This window comes from Bombyx mori, chromosome 11 (assembly GCF_030269925.1).
Source record: "Bombyx mori chromosome 11, ASM3026992v2".
NCBI lineage: Eukaryota > Metazoa > Arthropoda > Insecta > Lepidoptera > Bombycidae > Bombyx > Bombyx mori.
Window position 1 is genome coordinate 9,259,161 of NC_085117.1, and position 20,376 is coordinate 9,279,536.

At 34.3% G+C, this 20,376-nt stretch overlaps 1 protein-coding gene across 4 annotated transcripts in view; it reads right to left on the bottom strand.

The window, feature by feature from the left end:
- LOC101741505 (cyclin-dependent kinase 14) overlaps positions 1-20,376 on the bottom strand; it is an 83,841-nt gene that overhangs the window by 40,630 nt on the left and 22,835 nt on the right. For all 4 annotated transcript variants that reach the window (XM_038013646.2, XM_062671089.1, XM_038013648.2 and 1 more), the window contains exon 2: positions 13,610-13,696. In XM_038013646.2, coding sequence (XP_037869574.1) covers positions 13,610-13,696 — 87 coding nt within the window. The remainder of the gene's footprint in view (positions 1-13,609; positions 13,697-20,376) is intronic.

The following is a 20,376-nucleotide window of genomic DNA, read 5'->3' on the forward strand; positions in this document are numbered from 1 at the left end:
GAGATTGTTTGATCACATTCCCATGGACATAGTTTTGCTTGTTTAGGTCGAAGATTTACGTTACCAATATTATTTATGTTTCGGATAACAGATGCGTGTGATTGGAAAAGCTTTAGTATTTCGTGCTCCTATGGGATGATTTAGGACGCGTTGTGCATAAGATTAGATAAATATCACTTTTAAAATTGGTCATTTTATAAATTTTAATTTAGGAAAAATTTTCAGTTATTAAGTATCTCTTTAAAATTTGTTTTAAACAGGTTGAGACACCAATCAAAAAAAAGATATACACGATTACGATACACAAAAGTATTTTTTATCAAAAGCAAGAGCCGACCTTAACTTCTTTTGTCGCAAATTGTGAATACAGATCTGTTTACTTTCGGCATAACTTTTGGTACTACGAAATGCTTAATACCTTTTTCTTGGTACACGAAGACGAGATTCTACTATACTCTATTATAAAAAACTATGACCAAGATGTCTCTTGTCTAAGCCGGCGTCAAATTTGTAATCTATATACATATATATAAATGAATTGCTGTTCGTTAGTCTCGCTAAAACTCGAGAACCGCTGGACCGATTTGGCTAATTTTGGTCTTGAATTATTTGTGGAAGTCCAGAGAAGGTTTAAGGTTTACATAAATATGAAAATTCTCCGAATTAAATAAAAATTACAATTTTGTTTTTCCTTCGATGTGTCTCCCGTCGGAAGAATTCTTTTTGTTTGTTTTAAGTTCATTTTATACAAAAGTTTAGGTCTTTTGTTTATCGATTGGGGCACTATGAAGTCTGCCGGGTCAGCTAGTAATCAATATCAACGTGCAATTGGATGATAAAATATGATAGCTGTAAAACTGGAAAACTGTATTCGATTTGGACAAACAAAACTTCATAGTATTTTAGTTTTATCAATCAGTGGAAAAGAAATGTTCGATAATATGTATTCTAAGGAAATTATAAGTTGTTGAAATTATAAGTGACAACTTCACTTTCAGAAATGGCATTTAATAATTTGACAAAAAAAAATTGTGTGGTGTCGTGGGACACCGGATAAGATGGAAGTTCCATAATATAAAAATATTAATTTTAAGTACTATTCGAGGTATAAAGAAAATAATTATTCGAGCATACATTTTTTATCATGATTTTTAATTAATAAAAAAAAAACTACTTTACAAAGTTATCAATTTTATTTTATTCACAATGATTTATAAAAAATATATATTAATAATATACAAAGAAGCAGCTATTTATATGAATAATAATAATAACCGTCATCACGTAAACTATATATTATACACTGTATAGCCATCATATTAAGACTTTTTTTTTTTTACTTTTAAGATTTTTACTGGTGGTAGGACCTCTTGTGAGTCCGAACGGGTAGGTACCACCGCCCCGTTTATTTCTGCCGTGAAGCAGTAATGCGTTTCGGTTTGAAGGGTGGGGTAGCCGTTGTGACAATACTGAGACCTTAGAACTATATCTCAAGGTGTGTGGCGCATTTACGTTGTAGATGTCTATGGGCTCCAGTAACCACTTAACACCAGGTGGGCTGAGAGCTCGTCTACACATCTAAGCAATAAAAAAAAAAAAAAAATATTAAGACTATACATGAATAACAAAAATCTTACGTTACGGACGTTTTTTCCCGGTTAGGGTACCCGTTCGCATCGTCCCATAAGGAACTTCGTTCAAATAATTTCATTATGTAACATAAAGATTATTCCTCTTTTTTCGGTGTCGTCAAAAATACTCTAAAACATAAATTCCTGAAGATTATTCCTAAGAGGAACTTGAAAACGATATGAACGCGAAGTATATACATAAAAGTTATTATTAGCAACAAATAGTACCCATGGATGATTATGGAATCCTAAGTGCAAGCATTTAAATTTTAAAATCGAATAATTTTAAATACGTAAAAAGTTATCAATCGTACCAATAAATATTCCGAGTCTACAACCTATAATAGTGAAACGAGAACAAGGCAATAACGGATTCTACCAAGAAATGTAACTGAGCTATTTTCATAAAAGGAAGCCAGCGAAAAGGTTAAAATCCACAAACGTCGCTTCGGATCTTACGTAACGAAACGATGGGCTCCGGTACAAAAGCAAATTAAGATCGCATTTGGGATCAGGGTTGTGAATTTTGAGGTAAGCTCAAAGTAACTTGCTTTTATAATGTATAATTATATTTTTTATTAATTGTTCAAATTGTAGAGAATCTAATTGGCTCACTCAATAAGGACAAAGAAATGGGTACATGCAATAATTATTAGACATTTGTGAAAAGGATACAATTAAGGTTATTCTGATAGGAAAAGCTTAAGATAAAAATTTCTGGGTTAGATAATAAATATATCACAATGATTTATTTTTTTAGTGGCCTAACAGGTAATATAAAACCTAGTCGACGTAGTCGTAGTTGTGTGATTATGCTGTGGTTCGATCCAGTAAGAGACTTACCTATTCTTTTAGAATTTTCTCAGTATGTAGCGAGTTTGTGTTCACAAATAACTTCTAGACTAAAAGAATAGCATCCTGTGATAACTCCGAAAAATATAAAACATGCAAATATATACTGTTGTTAAGAAGTACCATGGGACCGCACAGGTGGCTACGACATTCCTGTCTATTTATGCCCCAAAGCAGTCGTGCAGTCTAGTCAAAAGATCGGACAGCCGTTGAATTGAGAATTTTACTCGCATCGCAAGGTTGGAGGCCGCATTCTTGTTTTGTTGTCTATGGACTCTGGTAACCATTTAACAAACACGTGGGCCTTGAGTTCGTTCCGTCGTTTACACAATTAAAAAAAAAAACTTTTCATCATATCATTAGAACACAAAATAATCTTGAACCCCAGTTCGCTGCCTATCTACGGTTTGAAAAATAAAAACAAATTATCACGTTTATTCTATTGGTCACGTAGAAAAAAATCAATATACGTGTACTAATTAATATCTAGAGAAATATAGTAAATAATATAATTAAAATGTCTATTTCTAATATCAAAATAACAGTATTTTATTAATGAATTCTAACAAAAAAAAACACTTTTTTTCTGAATACTTGTTCTACGTAGTCTCCGAAACGGCTGGACTGTTTTTAACGGCACTTTAATTGGCAGATAGTTATTATTAGAAGGAATAGCTTGGGCGATTTTATTATTAGAAAGAATAAAAAGGGTTCCGCGCCAAATATTTAAAAGCCATGAACCTGTGAAACAAAAACCGATTCAAATAGTGAAGTTATTGATATCGGACAAATCCACAGCAAAGCGTGTTATATTTAGATGATAAGAAAAGAAAATGTAAGTCAAGTCAAGTCAATAAATATGAAAATTAATTTATCAAACTCACTGTCAGTATCACGCGTAAACAATATGATAAGATATTTAGTTCAAACACTGTCGCACTAGCTTATAACGTAAAATTATTTCCTAAATATGTATTTTTTATTTCTAAGTCTTTTTGTTTACTCTAGAATACTAGACTTTTGTACTTTGCATTTAGCAAAACGCAAAGGGATCTACTCAACTCAGCAAGCATAAAAATAAACATAGACTACTATCGATTATTTCAAAGGTCAACTACACAGTTTACACGTGCAGGTCAAAGCGATTATATTTAACTATTATCAAACATCGTTCACTGTAGAAGTTTATGAGAAGTACATAGTCAAACAAGCTTTTAACTCAATTGATGTTAAACGCTTACTGGAGCAGTCTCTCAAGTCTTTGAATTTCTAATAAAAAGCCGGACAAATTATTGTCATCTATTGGCCTCAGTTTAGATAAGATGCAATAAATTTTATCAATGGCATAAGTATTAATGGCACTTTAGAAACAATTATAGCTAATGGTGCTCCACAAAAATTAATGTTGGGTCATTATAATTATGTATTTATAAATGTGTAGATTAGTTATGTGTTCTTTATCTAAACATTCTGTTACGGTTCCGACCATATCTTTTGATTTTGATGTATATTTTTAATTATTTTGTTATCCAAACATTACACTTAATCACTAATCAAGTGTTTTTATTAAATTAAATAATCATCTAGGGTTTAAAACATAAATATATGTTTGTTTCAACAGTTCTTCTCGGGTCTGCAGCTTTCTTTGGAATCGGTAGTAGAGTTTACATGTTTTGAAATTTAGCAAGTAAGTCATAATGAGAAGTACATTATAAACATTTTCTAAATAAATCAACTAGATTGATGTGAAAGTGTTCACGCTCGTAATTAGCAAGATGTCAAAAATAACTATCTAGGACATTACGGGGACGGTATGATTAGACAGCGCATAATGTGGCATTCCTTTCAGAAACGTGTCAACAAACTATACGTATAGTAAGTATCTTGTGAATGACGAGGAAATCAGTGACGATCGCCGGTGGCTGCAAGCAATTTGTCGTATGAGAAATTTTTTACAAATATTCTAATCATCAGACCGGTGAATAAAAACAAATTAAACTAGAAACATTTTGGAATTGTAGGCGAAGAAGCATACGACCCACCGGATCCCATTGTACAGCCAAAACGTTGCCTAAAAATTCTGGAAATCTAATTTTTGTGATGGGTAATTGAAGCACTGTAAGCAGTATTAACACTAATTTGCTAAACAAATAAGAGCTATAATAACATTTAATTTTAAATAGGTTCATTGAACTACATACGTTGAATAGAGAATTTAATGCAACGGATTGTTAGAAGGGTTGTTATACCCATTATATTCAAATGTGAATAAATCAACTACTGGCGATACGATAACAAATACGAACAAAGCTATGAACGTTTTAAATCTACTGGTCCGCAACAATCGGTTGACAATTGCACTTTATCATTGAAATTACATATGCATTGTTAAGATATTCTTTGAATGATTGTTTGAAACGGACTGTAACCTTCACGGAGCAAGTTAATGCGTTAAGTTATAAAACAATAATCCTATTTAACATAACAACGTACTTCGATGTTGACGTTTTTAAAGGACACAAAATATCTTGAGCATCATGTTTCTCGTTAGAGGCACGAACGCTGTATGTTGTGAGCGCATCGAATCTTGTTGCATACATTACAATCTTATGTAATTGACTAACGGTTGAGCAACAGACAATTGAGTCAATAAAACTGAAAATGGGTTCTCAAGTGAGTGAGATTTACTATCATTGTAGCATTAGGGTCTCGACATGTGTGATGTAATTGCCGTAAATAAACGCCGCCCGTAAGTACCTACTGTATTCAAATGGCAGGGAGCATAGCAGGCGGGTCGATGAATATTATAAAAACGTAGACGCTTTTTACAAACGCATTTGAATAGGTTGAAGACAATGGACCGGGTCGACAAAAGGCCGTTCGTCCAGACTTCGTGGTGGATCTGCGGGAAAACAATACAATGTTCCTGTGCGGTCGAGTGACTCTACACGCCCGCATTCTCTAATTTTATGTTATCAAAGCATGTATTTTTCCTATCGCATTAGACAGAATCTCAGTGGGATTTTTTATTATATTTTTAGGATAATATTTTAAACTTTACATGGCGCAGCGTAGCTTATTTTTTTGTTCTAGATAATTATCTAAAATTTTCATATGTTAATTTATTACGTAGTTAAGTGAATAAGCTCATGGCCCACCTGGAATTAAGCGGTTACCGGAGCTCATAGACATCAACGAGTTGTAACTCTCCGTTTTTATAACCAGTAATATACCGACCAGTATTCACAAGACGCCCTACCACCTGTTTTTCAATTATGTGTTTTATGTTTATTTTTATCAAATCATTGATAGTCAGGGTTTTTTACAAACAATAACTTGAACAGGAAACATTTATTGTTACAGAAATGTAAACATAGATGCGAGTCGCAATCTGATATAGCAGTCAGGAAACCAATAAAAGAGAAGCGTATTATATTACTTCAATGACGACGTAGTCTCGTCATCCAAGTAGGGCAAATAGGACAGATAACTATATCAATGGGCCGCACGGAAGTCTGTTATCAATCAACGACCAGATAATAGAGATGTTGAACCCCCATGACATACGCCGGAAGCTAACGTTTTGTATGTAATGGACAAATTTGGGGTGGCGTCATTATTAGCGATGGGCTCATAAAAAATAAATAAAAATAAAAGTGTGTGTTTGTTTGCAAGTCACACACGGTAGAAGTGAAACTTATAAAAAATAAGAATAATCGCAAGGGTCAACCACCAACCACTCCGCAGTGCAATGGAGCAGCCTCAGGGAACCGCCTGTATGATCACGGTATCTCTACGGCAGATAAGTATGATTTAGCAAGAGAAATACGAGAACGTGAATTGATATTTTAACTTCACGTTTCATTTTTTCGTTTCATCGAGTTTGAAATCACACCCAACGATTCTAAAGAAATTTCACTTCAAAAAACCACTATAGCCCTTGGTTAAATTTATAAAATCAATATTTACTTCGTTGTTCGTCGATACATTTTACGACCATGAACTAAACACTGAACGATTGCAACATTAACGGTAACGTCCGATTTAAATGCAAATCCTCGATGTCCTTTTAATAAGGTACCGGAGTCAATGTCTTTGGGAGGCAAGATATTGATGCAAATGACCATTTTAAGCAGAAACAAGTCTAGGCGTAGAACACAATGCTGACTCATATTCGAAGGTCGCTCCCGCTACAGCGTTTCCGTAACGAATTACGAATTACTCATTCTTTTATATTCCGTTATTTTGAAATTAGTAAGCTACAAATAAAAAGGGGGTTACTTATTTTAGTTTCAACATTGATTTTTACGATGTACTCAGAAACAAGTAAGGTCAGTACTGTTGACCTTTCGAATTATTAAAACACCACATAAAGTGCAGTTAATTACGTGCTAAATATTAGTGTCTGCTTTTTGCGAACTCTCCTTAACGATTGTCACTTTTATGGGCAATAAGCATATTTTCAAGACGGTGATTCGCTTCCGTGTGAGAGAATACATCTGTGTAAAACGTTTTGTAGGTAGGTAGGTAGTTAGTTGCATTAGGTGCGCCGTGCGTGACGGGAACAAGCCTTGTGTTACATAATGAACGTGATTCATAATATGAATTATGTATCCCATAGACATTTCAGCGATCGATTTGATTCACGGTAGCCAATTTGATATAATATTTATAACTGCTACGTTATATATGTAAGTGAAATCAATGCTTTCAAATTCATTCATTCATTTCAAAATCAAAAAAGTTAAAAACGAACAGAATATACTATCTCAAACAATGCCTTAAAGCGAATATTTACATACTTACACTTATGTGAATGGCGGCATTTACCTTGTTGATGTCTATGGGGTCCGTAGACCACTTATCAAATGGGTCGTTTCATCATGTATGATAGATTACGTGTACGTTATCTGACATTTTCTTTTTTTACTGTCCGTTTAAGTCTAAAAATTGCTACAAATACACATCACCCTATTCTCCAGTAAAAGTGAAATGGCAATAAATGAGAGTTCTTCGGAAACACTTCACATAAAGCGCTCTCTTACCTTTTGGGATCAACATTTATACATGCCACTTGGCTTACTTCAAAGTAGAGCTCTGCATCAAAGACGAATACAGATCAGAGAAAGAGCTAAACATAAATATTATAGAGATGAACATTTAAAATGAATAGTTAGCTTCCTGTTATATCTAATTTACAATGTTAGCACATGAACGTGCTCATGACTGATAAGGGTTAGGTGTGGCCAATCAGCACGTTACACTGATTCCTAATCGATCCGTTTGTCGATAACAATGATGTAATACATGATTGTATTCTACAACTGTCACTACCAGTAGGTGTCGAAACAATACGTTTCGTGACGGTATTTTAAAAGATAAATAATTTGAATATCACATTTATTGTCATTTGACCAGTTCAAATTTCGAATTGTTTTGAAAGCGTTTTTCATGAACATCATTATGTAACTTTTTATAAAGATACAAACGATATTGACGTAGTACTAATAATACTAAAAGCGCCACTAAGCCTTCGTAATCCAGCGGATCTGTAAATACTCCAGTCAACTGTGGCAACTTATCATTATGCAAACAACACTTCATTCGCTTTAGACTAAAATTGGCTGTTATTGTAGGACGCATGGACGACTTTATGAACCTTTATGTCGTGATTTATCACATTCGTGTTAGTGAGACGAGCAGCAGCTGCGGGATGCTTTCGGGCCGAGTTCCGGATGATGTATGGATCATTCATTTCACGTTAAATCATATCATAACATTGTCATATTGGTGAAAATTTAAGTATTCACCTAATAACCGACTAGCACCAAATTTCGAAACAAATATTTGTACAAGCAAAACGTTTACGCTACTATATATAGTGGACGAATGGATTTTGTCGTAGGAAATAACGGATGTTCCGTGTATGTCAGACGCGGAAAGAATTGTTTTGCTTGAAACATTAAATAAAGTAAAACAAAGACTACTACGATAAAATTTAAAATTTGCTTCATCATTACTACTCGTCTGTAGTACATACGAGGAAGATTATTCAAACGAAATATTGTGAAGAGTCCTTGAAGTCGTCATTATGGTGGAGTTGTTTATATCGCATTAAATCTTAAAAATCGTTCCAAGTGTGAAAACAAAAAGCAGTTAGTTGTAATAAATGTAAAAAAAAGATTCCCTAATGGCTTTCACAGATAAACTTATGTTGTTTAAATCTCTGGGGTAAATGGCCCTTTAAGGAAAATAGCTTCATCGAACGACTAAGGGGGAAACCTTTGAAGGAGCACGAATAAGGATAGAGTTTCGTGTAAACATTATTACTTGGAGATCGGAATTACTTGCAGAATAGAAAAGCCGCCGTAAAGGAAAACAATATAAACAAAATTATCCAAGGCACTGGGATGATCCTCTTGTAATGGTAATAAAATCCAATGTTGAACTAACTGTCAAACCACAAGATAATGTTAGGTACTTAGTTCCCCCTGTGTGCATAGAAACGTGTATTAATAAATCTTATCTTAACATGGTAATTAAAGCTTTATTATTCAAATTAGATAATACTTTTGACAACGTCTTAAGACGACCGTGACCTTGGACCATTGAACGTACAAAAGCAACGTGAGATTAAACCGTAAAAGTGTTTTAGTTGAACAATGATAATGAAAACGTTTAATCTACGTCCGTAAATGTATTCGGGATAATTATGGGAAATTTCTTTACAAATAACAATCACGACAAAAGCACACATAATAAAATCTAACCATACAAAACTAAGCCGTGAACATACAATAAGATAAATTTTCATAATATTTAGTATACAGGGGATTTCGGGGGCGATATATCGATCTAGCTACGATTTATTTTCAGAAAATGTTGTTTTATTCGTGTTTTCAATAATCAACTCTTCCTGGCATCTATTGGCGAATAATAATACTATTTTTCTTAATTGAGGGCAACTAACCGCTTTAAAGAAACCACAATATGGCGTTATCAAAAAAAATCATCTAGTCATTATTAAAATAATAAAACAGACCTAGATGCAACATAAATTAAAACGAACAACAACAATATTGTAATTTCTCCTATTTTCAAGAGTTGTACATAGACATATTTTAAGCCATTTTTACGGTTCTACACCCTTTGGGTTTTTATTGTCATTTTATTGTATTTACGACGTTTCGAATATTTTACAATTTTCGTCGTCCAATTTACGGGCTACATTCTATTTTTAGGCTTTGGAAACGGGGATAAGCGTGACGCGGTACTTCATGCGTTCCTAGGGATTATGAAGTTGTTTACGTCTGAGTTACGTCTATTTGAACGCACCACTAACGAAGACTTATAATAAAACGAACATTTAAACTGCGTTACACAAATTAAGATACTCTTTGCATATCATTATGCTAGTTTTACAAGTGTTCAGTTACTTTCTGTTCAATTTTAAAAGTGATTGAAGTTTATTTATTATTTTTATTAAAGTAGGTGAGCAAATGTTAGTAGACAGCCTATTTGTTGTATAGCAGCTGCGGTTGCTGGTGGTGTTAAGTAACTGAACTCTTAGACGTATTGAATGCGCCCGTCTTGGGTGATAAGGTCAAAGTTTGAATTGCACACTACCCTAAACTTCAAGCCACAACACATGATTGTATTGAGTAGGTAATCAACAGAACCTCAGAACAAATCTGCGGGTAGATATAAAAAAAAAACAAAAAAAATAGCCTAGGTCCAGGATTACCGGAAAGGGAACCCTGTGCACAGTCCAGTTATAAAGGCTTTATTGAGGAGACAAAAACGAACAATAATAATACATCTGACAATGTATTACGACACGATACTTACACAAAGGTAATATTACATCTGAATTGGGAACCTGTCATTTTCATATGAATATTCATTTTTTTTTGCTTTTCGTGCCATTCATTAAATATTCCTGTGATATTAAAATTGAGGGATGATAAAGAGAACAGAGTTGCTAAGACAGTAATAGCTAGTATACTCGTACTACAGAACCAAATGTAAATTTTAAACTCACAATCCGCTTGGTGTTTGTCGAATGTACCGGGCTATTGATAGATATTATGAAAGATCCTCTGTTCGTGACAGTAAAAGTTTTAGCCATGCACGTAATATTCGTACTTTAGTAGGCGAGCCAGCCCGAGATCCAAACCAAGATCAGTGGAGGAAAGAATATTAATAATTAGTACTTACAGCTAGTAAGAATCGCACTTGGTCCTTACTTAACGCGTAATTTGAAAATGAATAGGTTGGTCAAATCAATACCAATTAAAGCAGAACGACTGGGTTTATTCTCAAAACTGTACAGAAGCTCTACACAATGTGGAAATTATCCTGCTTCAGTGTTGGTTTTAGGGCTGTCAGCTATTAAGAAGCGACTGAGTCATATTTTACAAAAAAAGTTTAAAATATCGGCCCAGACCCTGTTCTGGAGAGACGATTCTTGAGAACGTGTTTAAGCTATTTAAAAACGACATGTTCGTTAACCAAATATGGTCTATTCAGCAATACTCAGGAGCATCGGGTCAAAACTTGATCCACATAAGCTTGGCTGCAAGGCAAGTGACAGGAGCTGTAGAATGGCCGTTGTAACCATCTTGTGCCGTACTTTTATGATATCTTGTAGTGAATATGGCACGCTCTAAACGGCACAATGATTTGGAGCTCCTAAAACATTTCATAAAATTGTCGATGGCTAATTTAACCATGCATAAAGAGTTTCTTTCAATCGATCACTCGCCACAAAAGATTTTAAGGCTAACACAGTAAAAAATTTTGAAACAAATCATTAAATTATTTAATAAAAAGGCGTATTACATAAATGTAAATAATTCAAACTGTAATCGTTTATCTTTTATTTAAATAAAATAAACGCTTGGGGAATTATATTCAATGTTCGTAATGTTGATGTCTGAAGCAAAATTTAAAACGTTACAACAAATCATTCTATATTTAGCATTGATCATTTCATCATGAGATGTGTGAACATATAATTGGAGAGAACGTGTCACCGTACGCTATTTATACCTTTACAGAAATAATTTGTCCATTAAACATTACAATATTTTATGCATGCAAGCGTCACGTATGCTATTGACTTACCAAAAATAATTTGAGGAAATAAACTTTAGTTATTTTTAAACGTCTGGTTTTGGATATTCCTTCATGATTTAATGTTTGTATTTATCATGTTTGTATTTATTAGGGAACAATAACGACATATGATGACACGCTTCCCAGGATAATACTGATTAGAACTGAATTAGAACGTAGATATAAACGCAATGTTAATATTTGTGAAGTTTGTAAATAATATTAAGTTTATTTCTACTCTCTAATGTCATCAAAAAAGTTGTTACCGGTTGTTAATTATAAGTATTAGGATTCCGGCCAGTTCAGTACCACTGTTCATGAAATGTCTTCCACGAAGCAATTTTATAGTTCAGTTCAGTAAGTTAGCCATTATTCTAAAGCAAGAATTGTATCCCAAAGTTGACAGCAGCAGCTATAGGAATATCTATTGGCTTCGAAAAAATTTCTGATCATCCACGCAAATAAAGAAAGTTGTGTAGCAACTCTGACTCTATGAAATATAATCGATAGATAACTAATCAATAACAAATCATAAATAACCGGAACTTAATTAATGTTTTTAAATTATAAGAGCGATGTAAATAATGTCAAATAGGTTTTTTCCGATTTCCGCTATGTTCGATGTGTTCAAGAATTCTTGTAATTTATTACATCAATATTTTTATTTATTTATGTCTATTTCTTTTATAGGTGGTACTAACCTTACTAAAACCTTATATCTGTTGCCCAACTGGAGACGTGATAACGAAATTTCATTGCATATAGCATTGGAACGATGTCAAACCGTTCCAAACGGAATGCAAGAATGCTTCGCGGTAAAATATGAACACAATAGTACTGAGTGGTACGATTACAAAACAAGTTAAAAATACAACATTTCATAATACGTAAAACCTTAAACTTGCCAAAAATTCAATTATTCCAACAAGGCATTATTTTTTTACAGACGTGAAATAAAAAAAATGGGCTATTGTAAAATACACAGTATTAAGTCTCGTTTGAAGAAATATGTGACGTATCTTGCCGGAAATGAAGGTAAAATGTGGCACAGAACCATTTGAGATGTCTATCGTTCCTAGTTTTAACAAGTATTAACACGTTGCACTATTATGGCTTTTTTATCTAATTATTATTGCGCGTTATGCGCGTACCGCAACTTAATATATTTTCTGGAGACGAAGGAATTAAAATAGTACTTTAAAAAAAGTTCAGTTTTTGTGTTCTACCAATTGATAAATATGTAGATTCATAATAAGCAAACGTGGTTACAATACATTTAATTTATCGAACAGCTGCTAATTTTTAGTTAGCGCTTATTTAGATAAAAAATGATAACTTACATGTCCACTAATATATTTTATTTACAGGACACGTGCTTAAAGTGGAAATATTACAATATTGGATGTATTCGATTAAAAGATCACGTTGGGTTCAATTGTATTATGTGAAATTTATCGTTTAAGGATATATGTAGACATTAACTGGCGTAGCAAACTAATAAACTCATAGGCATTTCGTTTCAAAATTCTTTCTAAGTTAAGTTAAGTTTTATATAAGGTTTCAATAGACTTTAACCTAATAGCCAACAGTAAGTAGCCCTCAGAAGTAAGAAGTTTATTCTGAGTGTAATTGACTAACATTTACGAGATTTTACTTTTAAGACCTATATATCTTTTAAGGTAAGTACAACAAACCCTTGCTTAATAACCACTTTTTATAATGTTATATTACAGATTTACATTGTCCTTTAAACACATCAAGACGCCTACCTTTTTCGTTTCGTACTAAACTTGTTAAAATAATTACTTTAATGTACGCTATAAACTATCTTAATTTTTTAACGGTCATTAACGGATCAATAAACTTCCTCTGTGGAATTAAATGTACCGGTCATCAAAACCCGTCTAGTGTTTTTTGCGTGAAATTTTAATAAATTAACATATTATTTCAGATTCTTCACTGTTCGCCAGTGACCAGAGATAATTATGGTTATACAATTCGATACTTACATAACCTTCCGAAGCTCAAGGACAGGCGCTTTCGAAGCTTTTGCATTTTGCTCATAGCGCCGCCTCTTTTCTCTCTCATTGTCACGCCTGTAAACAAATAAAAACCTAACATAAATATATTTAACTTAAAACATTAGATTGTCACATGATTGGTTTGGCGACGATAGATAAATGAAACTAAGCGACGTTCTTTTTTTTCTGCCAAAAAGGGGAATACAGGCTCAGGGTTCACCTGGTGTAGTGATTACCAGAAATCATAGACATAACAACGAGAATGACCTCTCAATTGTAATGTTTAAGGGCAGTCCCACTGTTAAAGCGCAAGCATGACCGCTTCGCAGCAGAATTAAGCAAACTGGTGGTGTATAATAATACTTCTAGAACGGTGCTGCCCATAATCACGTGAATCCCATATTCACCTTTTACGAATACGGGAATAGATGAGATGGTTTCTGTAATATTATAGGCCAACACTACACAGTCAAGTGTCGCGTCGTTGTTCAGAATAGTTTCCCAAGTAACTTTATACATCCGCTAGGAACGCTAACGGTAATGAAAGATAAATAAACTTTTCGGTGACACTATACCACTATATTTTATAAATAATTAAACACGTATGTGACTGTTATTGAATTAGATGTTTTAATAAAATCAATCAGTGCCGGCATAATATACATACATTTAGCAGGGACTAACCAAACGTTCGTGAATCAATAAATTGAACTGATGAAACTCGAATACCACAATATCGATAAGCTTATAATTGGCGTTCGGCATAATTGTTTAGTTCACGATAAATTACACGCACACAATTAATAGATATATACCTATAATACGATTTCATTGGAAAATTGAACGAATTAATTTCATTTAGATAAACAGTCGTCTTGAACCTTGACATTCCTGATCCTGCGGACCGAATGGTAAACAGTCGACGTCGCCCTAAACACGTCATTTCGGATCCTCCCGATCGACTAACTGTACTTTTAGGTACCCCAAGCACCGGTTATCGTTCTCGTCGAAGCCGACGAAGGGCTCGGCGAGTAAATTAACCCATAGACACAGCACACTGAGTTTCTCGCCCGGTCTTCTCAGTGGGACGCGTTTCCGATCCGGTGGTAGATTCTGCGAAGCATGGCTCTTACTAGGGTTCGTGTTAGCAACAACGTGAGGTTTGAGCCCCGTGAGCTCACCTACTAGTTCGGTGAATCTAGAATAACCCTTCGAGGTTACTAGAATAGGTAGGAAAAATTGGACCTTGAAATTTTACTTTGTATTTAAAAACAATACCGATATTCATGATTTAGTCTAAAATTTTCCAAGGATCCTCTTTTTTAGATTTAGTACAATTATTTTGGGCATCTGTTTGTCGTCAAATACTATGAATTGTTATGAAAAGATTTTTAAGATGAAGAAATGTTCAAACGAGTTCACAGCCGATCTGGTGTTATGTGCATATCCGTCACCCATCTCAGAAGAAGCAGTCGAATTCACAATTATATCGTATAAAGACTATCCTGTCCTTCGAAACAGAACACATAATGGCTTCAAAGAAGAACTAGGCACGCAATGTGCACCTTATTGCAATAAGAAACTCCATCTAAAACAATATAGCCAATTTAAGGCGAAGTTATTAATAAGATATTTCAAAAGCTATATCGGCATAATTAAAACTCCTTTTACGGTTTAGTCCCACATTTCTTATTCTCATTAAATTATTTCCGACGCTTCGAATACTTTTAAGTTTGCGTGGTCACAGACGATACATCGCGTTAAATATCTTATAATATGAAGAACATCACCAGGGAAGTATAAACATTACGGATGACAATTAATAACATAATAATATGTGTTATGAGCTCCGGTCACGCCATAGCTGTTAGTGTGATGTTACACTAAAACAGGCAAGTAATCGGTACGAGTTAACGTGTTCGTGTGTAAGAGAAAATTCCGCGATCTAATTAACTTGGAAAGTTTTCTAGAAGGCGCTATTGTAAGCTGACGCGATGTAGAGAACCTATGCACACACGAGGCGGCATGACGGACCGTGACTGTGTGAATTATGTGGACATAAGGTGTAACAAATATTGTGTACTCAAATAATCACTTTACGTTACATACGTGATGGAATGATATCGATAGAAATAGTATCCCTTGAGTATTTAAGTTACAAAAGGGAAATTAAAATTTCTAAAATTAAAAACCGCATGCTTTCATATTACTTAGTTAACCTTAGTTTTATAAACAAAGGTTATTAGAGCATTTTAGAATGATAGTTTGATAGTGGAACCATTTTTTTTATGATTGAGGAATTACTGGCGGCTCGGAGGCCTTTCCAGTTTGACCAGGAGAGGTGGGCGAACAAAGGCTCAGCCAGGAGGGATGGGATTTGCTAACAGAAGTGGACCTATACTAGCGTCGTAAAACATTAACTTAGATCACTATTGGCATCCGTAATACTTGACGATGTGCTGAACAATGTGATCGTGGAAATGTTCCTTAGAAAATATTCACCGGAAATTTATTCTTACAAGGAGTTAGCCGTTGACATTTTCGACAGTAAACAATAAATGTTTACTCGGGAGTGGATATTATTATTACTAGTGTGCACTTTTGATGCTGTTGTTAGGGTAGTAGATACTACCTTAACCAACAGAAAAAGTGCGCAACGTCAATTACAAAACATAAAAATTAAAAAGGTATGTAATATGTTTTCGCAATTCACAAATAAATGCAACCGAAGAATTTGAGTATCCGTCAAATCAATACGTAAAGTTTAATACACTAAGGAATTCAAATCTGGTTTGCTTCAGCGTTTTGGCTCCAATCCGAATGCAAAAACGATACAGACAGAAGTACGCAACTATTACCCGGACACGACTTGCATCGGCCTACATAAAGCAAGTTAATAATCTACACAAACCCACTTACGGCGGAGCACTTACTGAAATAGTTAAATTTTATCAACCAGTTAAATTAGCGAATTTATAGCTGCACTCAACTTTTCAATTTATTGGAATAGTCAATGCGGTTTTACATCGATTCAGATTGAGTTTCACATTCCAAGAGTATTCATTTTATACGTAGGAAAAGAGGAAATTACCTAGGATATAAGCCCGTTTACACAAGTGCGGAAATCTACCAGTCTTATTATCTAGAGCAGGACTTATTCTGTTGATTCAGATTCAAGGTGACGTTGTATGTTTCTTAATACTATTATTATTACTTTTGAGTAAGGTTCAGTATTGGATGGCAAAATATTGCTGTTAATTCGGCTCCTAAAAAAACGCATGTCAACGGCCCTTCAGACTGTACAAACAAAACGATCATAGACAAACATTAAAGCTGTCACAGCAATCTAATCTGGAAACCAACGGGTAAAAACTTACATAACGTACGTAGTCAAAACTAAATTAAATTTTACTCGAAAATGCTTATAGCGTGCTCGATCTCACGCGATCAGATAATTTTATTTATATTAATTCTCACGGATAAATCGTATTTGTATAAAATGTCGTCACGACAGTAAATTTAATCAATTTCAATAATTTACTAATTTATAATTACAAATTTTTATATCTTACGTGAACAAACACATTATCTAAGAGAATTAGGGTATCCACGGGAACTCTCAACGATCGTGTAATGCTTGTTTAAGGGTCATTCATGAACTTTACGAGTCATAAATCAAACGCAGCGAGCAGTCGAGTTTAATGAAACATCCTGGTCGTGCATGAGCTAATATTCGAAACTAGAGATAACACCGGGACGGATGGTCGGAAACACAGAATCGATAGTGTTTGCGGTCGTACACAAACATAATTGAAGAGATGAGTGGATAAAGGATATGATACAATTTGTTAATTTTGAGAAAACGGGCAACAAACTTTTTGTCAGTTATACTTTTTATTCGAACGTAACTCCTTCATCGCATGCAAGTTCTAAAAATAGCTTTTAAATGAGGAGTTTTAAGGTCTAATATGGTTTATAGGCACATAGCACCTTCGTTAAATGTAAAAATCTTAAAAATGGTACCTAACCCCTTCATCTAATCATGTCTTCAATTGAATTTGCTAAAACGTGTTTTCCACCGCGCAATCATTATTAATCACGTTCGTATGGTATTTGCAGGAACATATTTAACCGGCTCCATGTAAAACAACCCTAGAGCGAATAATTAATTTTATAAAACAGTTCCGCGTGCCGAGTGTGTCCATTGAACTCGTTCCCGACGCCCACGCCCTGACGTCCGCATTACAAAACGACAAATATCAGAAAATCAGAATAGCCAACGTTGATAATAAACCTGGATTCAGAGAAACTGACAACATTTTGACGATATATTATATTACTGTGTGATTAACAGTCATAGTTACTCAATTTCGGCGACACTACTTCTCAGCTTAACCAAAAATATATAGATTCACTTTTGAACTAAATCGATACTAAGTATCACTGAACGCGTATACATAATCAAAACATCAACACAGTATAAAACGATAACACAAAAACAATATATAGTATTTACTAATAATATTGAACCGTGTGTATTGTGAAATGTGTGGGAAATATTACAGAGATGTTTCATCAACATCTGTGGGAGTTTGACCTTAATTCTAAGAAATTCATATATCTCTACGACAATCGCGTATTAAACACGTAGAGTATGAGTTCTGACACGAAACGTCGTCGACAATTACTACGTGGGAGACGCGAAATATGCACCCACACGAAAACCTTGAATGTGACCAGCGTTTTTAATTTGACCTTGAATGTTTGACAGGAAATATAGGATATCGCCCACAGGATCGGATACGTAAAAAATAGAACAAAACAATGCGACTGCATCGGCACAGACGATTGAGCAATGCGTAGTAGGGTACAGTGAAGCGTTCAATTGCAGGTGTAGCAACCGAGCTTGACTAAGTAAACCAAAGCCGGCAACTGTAACAAAACCAGATCGGAACGGGTTATCGTTGGGCCGAACGTGCGAAAGTCGTTCGTCGACCTTGCAGCTAGCGCTGTGCGCCCGCGCATTCGGCTGCGTGCCATTCCATCAAAAGAACTCAGTGTTGTGCTTAGTGCGAGTTTTTTAACGTTCTCGATAGCGTAAAAGTTAACCCAATTTTGTATGCAGTTTGAACAGCGCCCCTAGCGGCAAACGTAGGCAAACGATCCCATTCCATACAAATATGAGCTAACTTTGACGCTATCGAGAACGTTAAAAACTCGTACTAAGCACACTGGTCTGTTTTGCGCTGAACATAATATAACTTGTCCCCCAAAATATACATAGTCATCGATTCAATACAAAATTGTGATGCAACATTGTTACAAACATCATAAATAAATGTTTCGGCTCTTACATTTGTGAAATGTTTGAATTTGGCACAATAATATATACCTGTTTGTAATCGAGATGCAGGTCTTTAAGCTGAAGCTTGTTAGTGAAATTATTTTTTTATATTTGTATCATGTATCATTTACTATGTTCTATTTTATGATATAATACTATTTATTGGTTTAATTTAAATGTTATATATACTTAGAAATAATTATAAAATGATGTAGCTAGCTAGCCATGAACCAATTAAGTAATCTTATTGCGTCACGGACTACCGGAGATCTATATTTATCACTTTTGTAACAGACAAATACATAACTTTAAAATGAACAAGGTTGTCGCTTTATTTAATTTTTTATATTTAGAAATAAAAACACTTTTCATAACGTTCTTGTAAATTGAATTAATTTTACAAAATCAATTATTAATCATTGAAGCGTGAATAATGATAAAAATCCACGAATTCAAGGAAACTTCTAAAATAAACTTTTTATTTATTGAATTGATGAGCGGGCGTGCTCAGTGCTTCCCAGGTGTTAGTTGGCCACTGGAAACAACATAGGACAACATTAGTACCTTTCTATTTCGGAATCCAGATATTTTATTGTAAAATTATGTAACTTATTGTTTTTGTCGAATGTCGGATTTCACGAGAAGTTGTTTAATTAATTAGATTAAGAATTTTAGTACTGGAAATCAATTAATTATCTGAAGGCAGTTTGGACTACTTTACCAAGGTTATCCCGATAGCAAAATCTCTAAATCTCCGAAAGTCAAAATTAGTTGGATAAATTTCTGGACTTTACGGAAGGTGACGGATTATTTTCAACCATAGTTATTTTATATTACGACAACTGCCTATATTGTTGTAGGAGGTCGAGCCGTGTCTTGAAGTAGCAGTGGTCTAAACTCTAAATTAAACCAATCTAGATTTTAAAATGACAATACAAACCTGAAGTAATTATCTGACCTAAACTCAATCAGTACACAACGCACCAATATCTTTTCGCGCTTTTAAGCTTTCGCTGCAGACACGTTTCAGGTGTCTAGAATTTAACCATTCTGATGAATGTTTATGATTTTTATAAAAGATCCATTGTTATCCAAACGAAATATTAAGAATCGCCTCATTATTGTGCCGATGTGTGAGGTAACGCGACATTAGACGCGACTGGACTTTGTTAATGGGCAAATTAACTTCATCATCAATTGACGCGGAAGCTATTTTCCAATTCTTTTGTCAATCCACTTGTTTTGTCAAGGCTATTTGCTAACTCAGAAGAAGTTTGAGATAGATCCACTTCGGCTATCTTTTTCGATTCTTTTCTTTCATTGAACAAATATTTCTAGGACGTTAACGTTATTACCATAACGCACCATGTGTTCGATAGCGGAGGCTGGCCCGTACACAACATTGTTTCTT